We start from the raw sequence: 17,450 nt of genomic DNA on the forward strand, positions 1-17,450 counted from the left end.
TGTACTACACAAGGTAGAAAATCCTACATTTTTCAATGTGGGATAATGTAGCTTCACTATTTATAGTGTACTACACATGGTAGAAAATCCTACATTTTTCAATGTGGGATAATGTAGCTTCACTATTTATAGTGTACTACACATGGTAGATAATCCTACATTTTTCAATGTGGGGTAATGTAGCTTCACTATCTATAATGTACTACGCATTATAAAGAATCCTACATTTTTCAATGTGGGATCACTCAACCTAAATTATAAATATATAACTTATATTCATGTAATAACTTATAACTTCTAAATATATAACTTATAAATATGTAACTTATAACTTATAAGGTCTAGGGATCAATTAGTTAGTACTAGTTAGTTTACTTATTCAATTTTAAAGATTATGTAATTTGTATCATTGTAATATTCTTTTGGTACGTAGAATAAATTCAATAAAGATATCTATTTTTATGAATTCATTTGAATTTTTGGTTCTCAATGTGTTAATTATTTTTCCTTTATTTTATTTCAATTCAATTCTCATGTAATATATTATAACTTATAACTTATAATTTATAAATATATAACTTATAACTTATAACTTAGAAATATACCTGGCACCATCAATTGACCTATGTATGCCTTTGATAACGTGACTTAGTTATATACTTATATCAAACATTTGAAAACATATATTTTTTGTAATAGAGAGTCAATTGATTAATTTTATGTTACTTTTTATCGTTGATTCTTGACTCCCTTTTATGAACACTCTATAGAAAAATTAATTAATCATTAATTGAGGGCCTAAAAAAATATTAATTGATTTTGATTACTAATATTTTTTTGAAAGCCATACTTGACGGTTCATTTGATGGGTTTTCTCCCATAATTTAATGTTAGTCCAACAATTTGATTGAGAGAAGAGGGGTTTCAAAATTAGTAAAAGTAATTATGTCAAATCTACTAAAAAACACATTATTTTAAATAAGTGTGCCATGATACATCCATTCGAATAAAAATTCGATATATTAATAAAGAGGCCTTGAATTCATTTTCCCCCATCTCCCAATTCAAATAAAAAAATGTAACCATTATACCTTCACGCCATTAGACAAATTAAAAAGACCAATGAATGATTAAGAATGAAAGTCTATATATGCTATAGATAATTTAAGTTGAGTGATCTCACATTGAAAAATATAGGATAATTTAAGTTGAGTGATCTCACATTGAAAAATATAGGATTATTTACAATGTGTAGTACAATATAAATAGTGAAGCTACATTAAGTTAAAATTATCCCACATTGAAAAATGTAGGATTCTCTACAATGTGTAGTACACTATAAATAGGAAGCTACATTAAGTTGAAATTATCCCACATTGAAAAATGTAGGATTCTCTACAATGTGTAGTACACTATAAATAGTGAAGCTACATTAAGTTGAAATTATCCCACATTGAAAAATGTAGGATTCTCTACAATGTGTAGTACACTATAAATAGTGAAGCTACATTAAGTTGAAATTATCTCACATTGAAAGATGTAGGATTCTCTACAATGTGTAGTACACTATAAATAGAGAACCTACATTTGATTAAAATTAAAATATTATTTAAGTTGAGTAATTTCAAAAATTTTCAAAAAAAAAAAAAAAGAGGAAAAGCCCGAGAACCGCCGGTTTTCGGCCCGGCCCGGAACTGCCGGTTCAGGGTCTGAAAACCGGCCCTTGAAATTTTAGGCGGGCCGGTTCAGGTTCATGAAATTTTCGAACCTGAACCGCCGGTTCGGGCCCGGAACCGGCGGTTCCTGAACTGGTGGCAGCCCTACTCTTGACTTGTACGGGCAACTCTTCTCCAATAATATCATTTTACTGTTTTTATTCATTCTTATCTAGCTTTATTATGGCCTATGGGAGTTATTTATGAACACGTCAACTGGCGTTGGGAATACCTGTGAATACTACGGTGAGGGTGAGAAAACTGCGGAAAGAAGGTGACAATTTCACTGTTAGTCACGGGAGGTTGAAGACGAAGACGCACGAGACCGGGAAGAGGAGCAATAGCAGGAGGAGCTGATAAAATGGTGGACGATTGACGGAGAAGCAAGCTTCGTCGACACCCGCCGCAATTGGGTGGGTGAAGAGGCGAAAGTGAAATTGGGGAAAAAATGAGAAGGGGGCGGTAAGTTAGGGTTAACTTTTTGTATAAAACGGACGAATGAGATTAAGACACGTGTATGGTTAAATTTCTATGCAAGATGGACGAAGAGGATTAAAACACATCAAAAAAATTAAAAAGGAGGAGCCGAGCATTAAAGAATGAATTTACTAAGGAAATAGAAATCACTAAAAAGGGATCAGCGTTGGCCAAGAAAATAAAAACTGCTGAATGGAGCAGCGTTGGCCAAGAAAATAAAAGTTGTTGAATGGAGCAGCGTTGGCTAAGGTAATAAAAGCTGTTGGATAGAGTAGCGCTGACTAAGGAAATAAAGGCCGTTGGATGGGACAGCGCTGGCCAAGGAAGGAACGATCATCAAATGGGAATCAACGCTATTAATAAAGGAAATACTTGTCACAAAATTTCCTTGTAACTCATTTTTGTTACCAGGAAGAGAATAGTTGATGAGGAGCAAAATATACATCAGCGCTGATAACATTTCCTTTATAAAAAAGATTGATCGATTATATTTCTTTTTATATTTGTACAAAAATTTACGGCGAAACAATTCGAAAGTGGTAAATGACCCATCGATAGTCTTTAACCGAAGTGTTTATTTTTCATTTCATCCTCTTGTCAAATTCTAGATCTGGCCCTGATTATTAATTACATAAATAAAATTGTACTTTATCTTTACTTGTAAACAAATTAGATATTGTTTTTTTTAATAAATAAATTACATAAGATAATAAAGAAATTTTTAAAATTGTTCAACGGAGAACTTAAACCGAGGACCTCATATCTTAGATATTATCCTCTTACCATTAGGTCAACACACGCATACTAAATTAGATATCATTGATTATTGATATTGTGTTGTGCGGAGTCCGAATCACTTTAACGGACCTAATCAAGATTATAATGCAAACAAAGTGCAACCTAATTCCTCATTCTCCGTTTTTTTTTTTGATAAAATATTCTCCGTTTGTTTTGAGGTTTAATTAGGTAGGAATTGTGCATGCTAACATAAAAGCATATTGTCTCTAATGGGGACACATAAATAATATAGATTTCAATTTATAAGTAGTAAGGTTTAGATTCTCAAAAACAAAAAGTAATAAGGTTTAGGGATTAAACTTTGCAACTCTCCTCTGTCAAATGGAGAAGGGAGAGAGAGAATATTATGCCTTGGTTATAACGAAATGTTGTTCAGTGATTCAAATTGCAGAAAAATTAATGTTCATTCCTTAGTTAGCAATTTTGTATAGTAAATCATGTAAACCCAGCTCCTTATAATAGTGTATAGGTAAAAATATATGAATTATACAATATGTGTATATATGTGGTGCGTTAGGAGGAGTGCGTTAGGCAAAATACACGCAGGATAAAATATGAATAAAAATTTCATAAATTAAGAAAAATTAATTAATTTTTTAATTTCTTGTTCTTTCCCAAAAATTCAATTTTTTCTCGTGATTGTTGTCAAAATTATACATATAATTGAACACAAATATGCATAAAGGTAAATATGGATATGCATAACGTTGAATAGAAATATACATGGGAAAATATCTCATGTGACCCATCTAGAAAAGTATGATCTGTCAAATGACTAGCGGCGAGAGCCACCTGATGGTGACGCATAGAATTATGCATATAGCTGAACACATATAGTTGAACACGAATATACATAAATATTCATAACGTTAGGAGGGCTGAATTTGTTGAAGTACGACGTCTAAAAACATTTACACGGGGGTTTTGGGGCGGGATCTCCTAAAGTAAACTTTTTTGAGCAATTCGTACACTTCATTTTCATGCATTTTTTTTATCAATCACTTAATATAATAGATAATTGTTCGCAATTCAATTAATTCAACATCAAGTAGATTGAAAGCATATAAAGACATACTTTTATGTATTTTTTTTTAAAATACTTCATCTTTTAAACAAATAAACTAATTTTCATTATTAAATAATTCATAATTTTACTTTTTAACTTGAGAATTGACTCAAATTCAACATTAAAAATTAAATAAAAAAAAATAGGATAAAAATAAAATAAATGTAACAAATCAATGTACAATATTAAACAAGTAATATAGATAGTTGAATACGATAAACAATGTATTATATTTTTTTTCTTGTATTTCTTATTTACACACACACACACACACACACACACACACACACATATATATATATATATATATATATATATTATAAAAAAACTCAAAAATTGGGAATCCGCCACTGACTATATGCATAACTATGGCGGCGAGGAGCAGCAGCGAAAGGCACCAGAGGGTTTGCATAGTGATATTTTCACTGCATAGTGATATTTTCACATGCATCTTTTTATCAAACGTTATGCATATTTGTGTTTATGTTATTGCATATTTCTTTTCAATTATATGCATAATTTTGACGGCAAGTGTGGGAAAAAAAATGAATTTTTGGTATAATTTTTTTTTAATTATTCCTATTTTACCCATCCGTGTTTTTACCTTGGAAGGCTTTGGAAGATCTTGGAGACATCTGCCATGTGTTACGCTCCTTAGATCATCACCTTGTTGGATAAATTCATTGTCCCGAGTTCGAATCTCATAGGTAGCAAAAAATTTATTTTTTGCAGTTCATACATTTACACAGCGAATTCATACGTGTTCTACATAGATATCATACATTTTAGCTTGTTCGTATTTTATATGTTAAGAAATGTTTATACCGTAGGCCTCTCCTATATATATATATATATATATATTTTAATTTATTCAATTTCATATTTTATTAGTTCGTTTATTTGTTGAGTTGATCAACAACTATCTTATCTCAATTTATTTTGTTGCAATGTCCAGATATAGAAAGATGTGATCTCTTTTTGAATAATTGGAATCTGACAAACTTCAAACTCATCTCTATTACTTTTCATTTTCACACAACACCCACTAGCAAGAAGAGAAATGGTGGTGATAAGGGAGGCGCAGAAAAAATTAGAGCGGTTAAAAGTTCGTCTACTATTGAAAATTATTCATGATATATAAAAAATAATAACTTTAAATCTCTTATTTACTAAAACACTTGATACGTGATATTGGAGAAGTCCTAATTTTGAATATTTTTTTTAAAAGAAGAAGAATAAGAGGGAGAGAGATTGAACTTCCAATTTGATAGAGTTTGATGCACATTCATGATATGGAATTAGCCTAAATTAAACATAACAGTAATTAATTAAATTTTAATTAGTTTTTTTTTATCAATTAACAGTATTAAATAAAAAATTTAAAGACCGTGTCACAAGGGACTCGAACCAAGACCGTTTGGCCTTAAGCATTAAGACCTTATCGTTTGGCCAACACACGCACACTAATTAGTTAAAATTTAATTCTCAATTGGCACGTTGCATATTAATAAGTCTAATTCATATTAAGTTTTGATTTTATGATAAACTCAGTTTGGGCTCAAGGCACAACTTTTTAATGTATAGTGATTTTTAATTTGCACCCGAGTTCAATTTGCGCTCAATAATAATTTAATCTATATTATATTATAAAAATAACTATTAATTAGAAATTAATTTCAAATCAATTTTAAAATTGAGTGACAATTTTATAGTTATAATAAAATTGAAAGTTTATTTGTAAATTAGGCGGATTAGGACCTCTAATGTCAACGAAGGGTTGTTTACTTTGGTTGGATGATAAGTTAGATGGAAAATGTTAATGTAGATCAATCCATCACAATTTTGATGAATTCAATAAGTTCGAACTATTTGAATCGTGTAATTCTGTAAAAATAAATCAGACGTAATGTCAACCTAATATATCGCCGAATAAATTTCCGCTAAAGAATTGGAAAATAGTTAAATAGTCACTTGTAGGCCCAAAGAGGTTTTGAGGCCCAAATTGGACTAAATGTGATAATCTTGCAAAATAAGGTATGCAAAAAGTAAGCTAGCTAGACCATATTTGGTAAAATCACAATTTTCTTTGTTAAAATTGAATTTGTTGAAATTGAATCTATAAATAGCTGACAAACTGGCTAGCAAAACCAACCAAATCAACGTAAAATCGGATTATTCAATCCAAAAAAAAAAAATTCAAAATTAAGTGCGAAATTTTTTTTGTTAAATCGTAGAAATTTGGCGTTAAGAAAATTAACGACGGATAACAAACGTCGGGTTATGGCGTTAAGAAAATTAACGATTTTGTAAGTTTCTTCTTGGTGAAATATGTACAATATATGCACCTGGTCTAGAGAGGGGGTGAAAAAAAAAAGCAATAGGATGAAATGATAACCACGTTCTGAATTCAAATCGATATACGAGAAGATAGGTTCGAACAAGAAATATAATTTTGTATATTAATATCTTCAAAGTATTATTTGAACCATTCCATTCTACAAATCTTAATTTATGAGACAGTATCACAATAAACATAATCTTTTCATTCATAGATGATCCACGCCAAAATGATTGTAGATAATGATACCACGACATTGCTCCACCTCTTCGAGATTTTATCCGATCCTTCCAATATAAAAATAAATATATAATTAAACTGTCAGTCTATATAAAATTCGAAAAACGTACATAAACACTCGATTGAGATTGAACTCACGATCACCTCGTCAAGATTTTATCCGATCTTTGAAATCAAAAACATTTCGCAAAGAAGAGTCATTGTGTGCCTCAATTTTATCATCTTGAACTATACCTCATGGGCAATAAAACGCTAAAATTTAAATGAATTAATGTTAATCCTATATACATATATCCTAGATAAGTTTTGCATATTAATTAATAATTAGTGGACGTATAAGTATTTCTATCATTATAAGTAAAGAATTAAGAATTCTATTTAATTTTTCTAAGAAATATATATATAAAAAAAAGAGGAGTTATATGAGATAAGATAAGAATACTCCGACCATTTGGCGGCGACCATGGTGGTGATGCTATTGCTAACGTACCATTTGGTGGTGGCGGCGCTGTTGCGGAAAGCAAAATTCCACGACAGTCTAAGTCCATGCTACCTGTCAAAAATATACTACCAAAATTTAGTTTATAAAAAAGGTTTATAGAATTGCTATTTAATACTATCTCTATTTTATAAGAGTGTGTATTTTTGTCATTTTAATACGTTCGTGTGCACATTTTTTTTTTTTTTTGACATTATCCACCACAAATTCCTTATTTTTTATTATCTCATAGGTCATAACACACTCATCTAATATTTATCAAAAACTCGTGTTAAGTATCAACAATCATGCACATTTTTACAGGACGGAGGGAGTATTACTAAACGGTTTCATTATTCAATACTAAAATATGTATCATAACAAATAAACTCCAAATATTATTCTAAGGGGACATGATAGAATATTTTTATTCTCAAAAGAAGGATTTCAATCCCACTCTTTGAGTGGGACAAAAATCAAATAAAATTAACTTAAATGATAGAAATAATAAAAGGCATCGAGATATTTCAAAGTTTCAATCAGTCTAAGTAATAAAGGATTAGCCTTATCATTTTTATTTATCAAGACTAATTTTTCAAAATAAACCCCCTAAATGTTAATTATGGTATGATATATCTTTAGAACGAGTTTTCCGAATAGTCTAAACCTTTTCAAAAATTACGAAAATAAAAATTCCATCTTTTTGTTGGTTATAAAACCTTCATCATCTCAATAATTTGAATCATCGAATTTGAACTTCTCCAAATGTTTTTTTTTTTTTTTTTTTTTTAAGATGAGGCCATGTTTGAATTAGTGATGGAATGCAATTTGCGGTTACTCAAACAATTAATTAAGGATAAATGAATAAATAGATAAATTACATTTGTTGAAGCATGGATAGTCAGGGAAGCCGAGTAAATTGGCAGTTCCTGCGTCGCATTCACAAGTATGCTTCGTCCCATTTGCAAGGCACGTACCCTCACCACAATATACCAAAAAGCAGGCTGTAAAAACAATCTCACAAATTAAATATATAGTCATGGTGTAATATAGTTGCAATTAATCAACAAAATTATAATAAATCTATACCTTTCTACAAAGTTCATTGTTTACAAAATTTGGTTCACCTATATATCATATTTAAGGGTAATAGTATAAGAATAACTAATTTTATCTATTGCATCCTTCTTCTTGTTCTTTTTAAAATAATACTTATTTAATATACCCAGTTATTAATTTACTATGCTAATTAAATAAAAAAATTACACATGCAGCACACAACTCCCTACTAATACTAAAAAATTAATTTACGGCTGAGGGGATCAAGGAACGGTGGAAGTGAAAGTCCTGGTGGCGGCGGCGGCGGAGGAGGTGGTGGCGGAGCACTGTTCCCACACCCCAAGTTTATAGTGCCTGCAAATATTCAATGAATATTTTCAGATATTTGGATCTATAGTCTATAGACAAAATCTATTAATTTTTTTTTGAAGTTAGTGGGAAAACATCGCCGCCAAGCGGAATTGAACTCAAGACCTCTCAAAAAAGAGAGTCTTTGAGTGCCTCAGCTATGTCACTAGAGCAAGGCCTCATCGACAAAAGAACACTACTAATTAATGTAGAATGAATTGGAAAATGAAAATTATAACAAGATAAATAAAAAATGAATATAGGAATAAGAAAAGCATGGTATATATGGAAAGAGACTTACAATTTGGTATAACACAAGCACGTAGGTCTATACCAAGAATATCATTCTTCCATCCATTGTTGCACGTGCAACTATACTCCGCACCCGAGGGAACACATCTTCCTTGTCCACAAAATGCATTTACACAAGAATCCTCACCTATCAAACCAACCTCCACCTTTGTTTAATTAGATTTTAAAAGATAGAGTTTTTAACAAAAACTAGCGATGATGGAGTTAAAAAAACCCTAGCGCATACCGCGTGTTTGAACAGAAAGGCAGAGGACGAGGAAGACGAGGAGGAGGAAATGAGAGGGACTGAAATTCAAGTGGTAGCCTCTCATAATTTTTGGTGATAGAGACTCAAGGAGAGCACAATTATATATATGATTTGCAATTTGTTGTTTACCTTTTGCAGACAGGCGATTCTCATAATCATTATGTAATTTTTTTTTGTTTTTTACTAAAGAACAATTTTTGTCTTAAACACGCATGCATAAGAGTTTATGTCGAAGAATTAAGACAGTATGTAGTTATTTAAGTAGAAGTTATTGTAACTCGTTTGTAGTTATTCATTAATATTTGGATTACTCCTAGCTATCAGAATATTACACACACACACACAAATTAAATATTTTGTATTAAATCTCAAATTCCTTTTGTAGATGTACATCACATGCATAATATTTATGTTATGCTAGCTCGTATTGTCACACTACTAAAGATGAAATATTCTGTCATAAAATAAACACATATTATTACAAATATAAAATCTAGTAAAATTTGAGATTATTCTCCCCCTCCTCTCTTTCTCTTACTTCAATTTCTATATTATTCATGAATATAATCATGACAGATCCTTCGCCATATTATTTTGATGGGGTCCTTCGCCCAAAAATAAAATTATATACATAGATTCTAAAATGCTTCATATTGCAAATGAGAATAGTCGAAACCAAAACAGCGTAATGTGAGAGAATATATATATATATATAGGGAAAGGTTCAAATAAGAACCACTAAATAAAATTAGAACGGAGAATATATATATGTATATAAGAATAATGACGCAGGAAATACGTACATATATATAAGTTAAAGATATGTAGAAATGTGCATAGTAAATTACGAATATTTTCCTCATAATAAAAAAAATCTTAACGATAAGGAAACAGATGATTAATTGACGGAGAATGCGATGAGATATTATGTGATAAATCGAAAATCTCACTACCAATTGAATGAGTTTCCCACAATATAATATAATGTATAATAATATGACAAAATTCAAGTACCAATTCAAATTTCGTGCTCGTATTTAATTTAACTTATATGGCCGTTCTTTCAAAAATATATGGCCGTTCGATTTTGAACTAGCCCGCCACGTATACTCATGTTTTAATGTACGAAAATATCCTATCGATTTCAGTCCACAGCGAGATGATTTCAATGTTTGATCCACATAAGAATAAAAGAACAAATACTATTATATTATTTCATGAAATTAGATGGTTAATGGCTAATTACCTTAAAATACACCAACTATTCTTTAATTTTAATTTCTAACAAGGATTATTGACGAGATAGTTAATGGCTAATTTCCTTAAAATACACCAACTACACTTAAATTTTAATTTCTAACAAGGATTATAGACAAATAAATACACGTGATTAGAGCTCATTTTGATTTTTTCCACGAAGTTTGAAAATTGTTAACGACTCTAGCACTTTTACCACAATTTTTGAGTTCATCATATTTACTGTCAGATAATAGCTTGTAATGTCCCAAGATTCGGCTAAAATCTCAAAATTATACACAATGTTTGCCTATTTTTTTAAAAAACTTTAGGTAAATATTGTGTATAATTTTGACGTTGGTTATTCGTCTTCTCTTAAAATGGTTTTCTTGAAATGCACAAAGAAATCCTACAACATTGGGACATTTTGAAATATAGTGATCTGGGAAGTTGCTGGTCGAAAAAGTAGAGAAAGAGAATAAAGAATTAGCCCAAGCTCTTAGAAGATGTTCCAACTCAAAAGAAAAATAAAAGGATCTCTGAATACAAAGAAGAATAAAGATTTGTACCATTAGTAGATATGTTAAGAATACAAAGAACACAACATGAGAAGCTTTCTCACCATACACAAGCAAACTCAAGAGATTTGGCATTGTTCCACCAACTCGAGTGATAGCCGAAAACCAGACATACGATGATGCACCAGCAAGAGGTATATCGAAAAAGACACGGGGTTGGTACCGAATACAACAGGAGACTGTATTAAGCTGATCCAAAATCGGCGAACCACTTCTCATGTTTCTCAATATCAGCTGCCGAAACACTAGGTTGAACCTTGGAGATGGCTTCTAGAAAGTCGCACATTGCAATCGGATCATTTGAAATCTCATCCTTGGGCATGTTCTTGATCTCATCGCGTGTCTTTCCTGCTATCTTGCGCCTCATGCCATTCAATGAAGCATCACGACAAACATTTGTCAGATCATCTCCACTGTATCCCTCTGTGCGACGAGCAACATCATCAATATCTACATCTGGAGCCACCTGATTGTGTAAACCATATCACGGATTATAAGATTAGAAAATCCCAAAACAATATGTTCCATAAGTCCATATGTAACAAAAATGAATGAGACAAAAATACTTTTGGAAGTTGATCAGGTTTTTTTAAGATTAATTTATTATAACTTGGTACATGTGATGAACAAGATTGGAAAGGGCAGTTTATGAGAACAAATCATAGGTGTACATTAGTTGAAAAATCACGATAACCACCTAGTTGCATCCATCAGTTTGAAATGAGGGTAAAAGCTGTGCATAAGGTATTAATGAGCGCATTTTGATTCTACATCGATCTTGACATCAAATCTCTACTCAAATATTACATGCATAAGGCAAACAACTATGTGTGATTCAAAGTGATGAATTTGGATAATATTCATTTTTTTGGAGTAACAAATATACTTAACGAATCTAGATAGAAAATGTATATAATGCTGCAAGACGCAATAAGCATAAATAAAGAGGACTTGCAGAGTATTGTCGATGGGGAAATTGAGTAAGCATGGAGCTATGATCCTCCCATAGCAATAAACTGATTACAAAATAAATGACCCCATTGCTGAAAGATCAATAACGTGTTACCTCCACAGTTTTCACATTTATCCGTATAAGCTCCTTACGACTTTCAAAATTTGGTAAAGGGATGTAAATTCTTTTCTCCAACCGCCTCCTGCATTCGTTATAGAAAAATCATGAGGTAACAAGTAATGACCAAGTTAGAAATTATAGAGAGAAATTTAACTCTAGATGAAAATGAAAACAAGGCCTAACCTCAATGCTTCATCTATATCCCAAGGAAAATTTGTAGCTGCTAAAACCATCACAATCTTGCGTGTACCATCTTCATTGGTTGAGGAAGCATTGACGCCATCTACCTGAACCAGAAGTTCAGACTTCACCCTTCTGGATGATTCATGTTCTCCAGAAGCCCTAGAAAAATGGGGAAAAAAAATCAAGGGGATCAAAACTAAACAATTTGTGAGCGTGAGCCAACTATAGGATGCATACTACTACTATGAACTATATTTCTTCTCCTATATAAGAACCAGCTAGTAGAAGACGTATTTTGTACACCTCAAGTCCATAAACAAGCACATTGGCTGTGACAGGATTGATTTACAAGAGAAGTTTTTTTGGTTTGGTTAGTGGAGTTACGTAAGGCCTCGTTTATTGCTACATGTAGTTTTAATAAGGTGGTATAGACCTCTGACAATATAAAAGCTGATAATGCAGAGTGGACTGCATTTTTTGTTATATAAGTACAGGATATCTGAATTGGCAATTGTAAGAGTGAAGAAACAAATGCAAACTCTTTCAGGAAAGAAACTGGTTAGCAGGGTCGAAACCAAACACACCCTAACTGTTTGCAAACACACGTGAATTCTTAGACTCCAATTCGCATGATACTAAAAGACTGACTGATGTGTGCGTGTGTTGGCCAAGCGGTAAGGGGTTAATGCCTGAGGCCAAAGATCTTGGGTTCAAGTCCCCTGTGGCGCAGCCTTTAAATTTTTTTATTTAATACTGTTAATTTATCAAAAAAAAAAATTGAAAGAGAAGTACCGAAATAATTTGTTTCTTACCCACGAGAATTGCAGAGAGAATCTATCTCATCTATAAATATGGTACTTGGAGCATGAGCTCGTGCCAGATCAAATAAACACCGAACCATTCTTTCACTTTCTCCACGCCACTTTGAAGCCAAAGTCGCAGAAGAAACATTGAAAAATGTTGTCCCGCACTCAGTTGCAACTGCTTTAGCAAGAAGAGTTTTTCCAGTACCTGGGGGGCCAAACATGAGGACACCTTTCCATGGCCTGCGGATTCCCTGCAAGAATAGATAGATCAGATCATATGATAGGCGCTTAGTCTTCTAGATCTTAATCACTCTAGCTAAGAAACACAATGGAACTGCTATATCAATTAGAATACTATGAAGTTGAGAAAGAATAGTACTAAGTGCTAACAGATTCCCACATTTAGCAACTGCAGCAAAACTAAGTAGATCACTATTAAGATCTACTCTAGATTCCAGCTAAAGTTAGACATTAACTTCAAACAGTACAGACCAAAATGCTAAGCTTGCTAGAAGTATTAAGAATAACTAACTGAGGTTAGCAAGGTATGAACATGACAATATTGTAGAATCATTTATCTTGAACCAATATCAGATACCTGGAAATATTCAGGCATCCACAGAGGAAGCACCACAGCTTCCTCTAAAAGTCGTTTTGCTTCACTTAGCCCAGCCACGTCATCCCATCTAACACCAGGACTGGAATCCAAGACATCCCTTTCAAGCATAGCTGCCAAGTCAGCATCAGGCCCTTCATATTGTACTTTTTTGGGTTTTCCCTCTTCAGCATCCCCATTCTGAAAATTTAACAAATTACAAATTACAAGCAGTTTATAATTAGCAATTTGTTAAACTCACTTTGAAAAAATAGAGATGAATATTTCTGAATGTACAATCAATCATGTATAAAAGAGGAAAATGATAACTAGAAAGGAAGAAGCTAATCCAATGAATCACATAAACTTAGCCATATCTTAAACAAAAATTAGAAAATAAAATTTTCAAGATAAACATTTTACCAAATATAGATGCCAAGAATTTCCCAAAAACAATCTCGATGGCAACAAGAAATTAATGAAGGGATTGCAACTTGGAACTGACCTCTCTAGGTATTTGTTCAATGGGGATCTTTAAAATAGACAATGACACTTACAGAATACCCCACAAAGCGTTGGAGTTACAAATTTTCAACAAAGTAATTGGCTCATTAACATGAAAAGAACTGTATGATCAAACAGAACAGATGATATTCTTCATAAAGATATACAATGAGATATAAATAAATTATGATGTCAAGTAATGATGTAAATTTTTCACAAAAAAAAGGAATGCCAGCATATTTGTGATCTCGTACTTTATTCTAACACTATAAACATAGGCAAAAAAGGATAAAGAAGGAAACATAAACATAAAAGAATATCTATTATCATGAACATCAAATTATTTCCTTTTCTATCCAGATCAGATTTAATATCCATAGGAATACTCAAATTGGCAGAAAGTATAAAGCAGAACTGTATCTAGTAGTTGTTCAAGGCCACACTTATCTCCAGCTGAAGTTAGTTGGTCTCTTAAATAACAAACCATGACAGAGCAAAAGAGTTCAAATATTTATATTTCCAAGTCCTAGAGTTAACAAGCACACTAAAAAGACAACTACAACTTCTAGCACAGTTACTTACTACGGAATCTGATTTCCCAGAGGTGGACTTGGCAGAGCCTTTCTTTCCAGTAGTACTTGATGCTCGGACTCCAGTGTTGACCTTACTAGAAGCACCTGTCCTACCTCCGCGTGAAGCTGCTTTTGCTGAACCCCCACGAGCCCAAGTTCCATCTTGTGGTGACTTCCTCATTCCCACTTGGCCACTTCTTGCAGGTCTTCGACCTGTAGGATCTCGACTAGGAGGCCTCCACACATCAGGATCATCCATAGGGCCACCGGAAGACGTAGGGTACTCATCCAGTGGTTGGAAAACAAAAGATGATTTGGTCGAAATAGGAGGAGAATTAGGCCGTCTACCAACATGAACCTCCTTGAATGACCTTTTCTCAGCATCTAACTGTTTCACTACCTCTGTTTCTTCTGATATGGCTTTTTTTACATTCATCCATTTCGTACGAAGCAAGGGGTCATCAACCATATTCAAATGCCTAAAAACAATAGACGAAGACAACAATCTCAAAATGACAATGCTGCAAAACTGGTGAATTAATTAATGAAACAATTTTCTCCCAGAAAAAACAAATTCACAAAAAATTAACAAAATCCACCCTCTTTAAGTTCCCAGTCTCATATTTCTTCCACGCCTTAATTATCAAGAAATGCAATTCAAACAGACAGCAAATGGGTCAAGCGCGAATTCACAATTAAAAAAATAAAATAAAAAGAAAGAAAGGTAATTTACTTGTTGATCTGAGCAATGGCGCCATCGAAGAAGATAACGGCAGTGTCATAGAGTCCTTCCACTGCGTACTCTCTCGCTAATTTCACATGATCTTGCAATCCCGCCAGAGAAGCACCCACCATTTTTACACTCTCTCTCTCTCTCTCTCTCTCCAAAACGAATCCAACAGGATTTGCTAAATTAGGGTTTAAAAAACGAACTGAAATCAAGAAATCGAAATCTTAAAGATCAACACGAAGAATAAAACCTAACGGTTGGTGAAATGAAACGCAACGGATACATATATATGGTGAAGGATTCAAAATTTGGTGGGGTTGACGCCATAGAAATGGGGACGACGGCGACGTTTAAACGGTCGACTGAGAAGAAAGGGAGAAGGGGATAATTACACTTCGACCCTTGGATTTTAAATAATTTTATTACGACATTTTTAAATTTTCATTTCTTATCCCTCAACTATACATTACTAAAAAAAAGGAAAAATTAATTCCAATCAAAATAAAATGAAAGGAGATCAAATCTCACTTTGAGAAACTATATTTGTTTATACCAGTTTGAATAAGTGTTCCCTACCTTTAAAAATTATACTATTAAAAGTAGGTAAAAATATTTTTTTTACTCTTAGTTATTGGATGGAAGAAAATTGAACAATTAAAAAAATTTCAATGAAGAAAACAATAAATTGAAAATTTTGACGTAATTTTTTAAAATAAAATTTAAAAATATGCATATATTCGAAAACAAAGGAATATTCTCTGGGAAACTCAATTACCTTTTCCTTTAACAAGTTTAAAATCAATTACTTTTAATTTGAAATTAACACAATGATTATGATTATTCATTATTATTACCAGAAGGTGAAACAAAAAAATGAAAAGTATAGGAGAGAGACGGTTTGATACTTTTTGAATGATTTTTCTTCTCTTTTTGGAAGGAATACATATCATTTTTTCGGTGGTCGATGTATATAGCTTCTAAACAACCACATGTGTAACATGTATAGATGAAAATCAATACAATTTTTTTCTATGTTAATTATGATAAATATTATCTTAAATTTCAAATTTAAGGGAAAACAATATACACCGTCGGAATGAAGAATTTAAAACCCCTTTTAGACAAATGAATCAAAAGTCCTGTAACTTCAATCCAAATGGAGCCAATAGTTATATAAATAATAGGGTAGGCTCACTTATAACGTGACCTAAGTAAATATGGTCCACGTGATAAGTGGTGCTCAAACTTCATGGTCCTTCCAAAGAAAAAGGAAAAAGTAGACATTAATTATTATTAATATTAATATTTTACAAGAAAAAGAAAAGGAACAATGAACACATCCAATTCCTAGTAACCTTTACTTAAGCAACGGTCAATTTTTGAAATTGGGGATTAACACGTATTGATATATGTCTAGAAGAAAGAAAATTCTTCTATAAAAAATGATCAATAATTATTTATCATTCTCGTGGTAACTTGAATCATAATATAGTGATTAGAAGTACAGACAGATTCAAGATTTATTGATGGGGGGCTGAATTTATTAAATTATGAAGTTTGAAGGTATTGTATGGAGATTTAAAGGCGATAGTCTTCGTGCCAATTTCTTCTTTAGCAGTCCGTACAATACATTATTGTGTTCAAGTAAAATTTTAATAAACTTAAAATTATAACTCAATCACTTAATATAATAAATAATTTTTCTCTTTTTTATAGATTGAACAAGAGGTACAATGAAAGCAAAAAAAAAAAAAAAGAGCTACCTCTATATTTAAAATATATATATATATATATTGTGTCATTTTCTATAAAACTAAATTAGTTTTCATTATTAATTATTAATAGTTCATAATCTTATTTTAACTAGAGAATTGACTCAAACTTAGTATTGAAATTGACTAAAAAAAATGCATATGTAAAACACAAAAAGTATTGCATTATATGTATGATGTTGCCACAATGCAATGCATTTTTGTGTGCAAAGTTATGTGTGTTTGTGTTTATATATATATATATATATATATATATATATGCATTTTTGTGTTCAAATCAAATGTGTGCAGTAAATAAATTTTAGTTTTTAAAAAATAAAAAAG

General features: G+C 31.8%; 2 protein-coding genes across 2 annotated transcripts; both read right to left on the reverse strand.

Moving 5' to 3' along the window:
* Positions 1–6,527: 6,527 nt before the first annotated feature.
* On the reverse strand, positions 6,528–9,208 carry LOC130992376 (uncharacterized). The gene is made up of 6 exons (XM_057916976.1): positions 9,058–9,208; positions 8,821–8,958; positions 8,424–8,525; positions 7,994–8,116; positions 7,125–7,187; positions 6,528–6,681 (listed from the first exon to the last, which is right to left on the reverse strand). Exons 1-6 carry the CDS (start codon positions 9,140–9,142, stop codon positions 6,599–6,601), a joined length of 594 nt encoding a protein of 197 aa, XP_057772959.1. The 5' UTR covers positions 9,143–9,208; the 3' UTR covers positions 6,528–6,598.
* Positions 9,209–10,858: 1,650 nt separating this feature from the next.
* LOC130992378 (katanin p60 ATPase-containing subunit A1) lies at positions 10,859–15,873 on the reverse strand. Its single transcript, XM_057916977.1, has 7 exons — positions 15,358–15,873; positions 14,635–15,103; positions 13,552–13,749; positions 12,960–13,204; positions 12,148–12,306; positions 11,959–12,046; positions 10,859–11,358 (listed from the first exon to the last, which is right to left on the reverse strand). The coding sequence occupies exons 1-7, from the start codon at positions 15,477–15,479 to the stop codon at positions 11,077–11,079; spliced, it is 1,563 nt and encodes a 520-aa protein (XP_057772960.1). The 5' UTR covers positions 15,480–15,873; the 3' UTR covers positions 10,859–11,076.
* Positions 15,874–17,450: the final 1,577 nt, after the last annotated feature.

This window comes from Salvia miltiorrhiza, chromosome 7, assembly GCF_028751815.1.
Source record: "Salvia miltiorrhiza cultivar Shanhuang (shh) chromosome 7, IMPLAD_Smil_shh, whole genome shotgun sequence".
NCBI classification, from domain to species: domain Eukaryota; kingdom Viridiplantae; phylum Streptophyta; class Magnoliopsida; order Lamiales; family Lamiaceae; genus Salvia; species Salvia miltiorrhiza.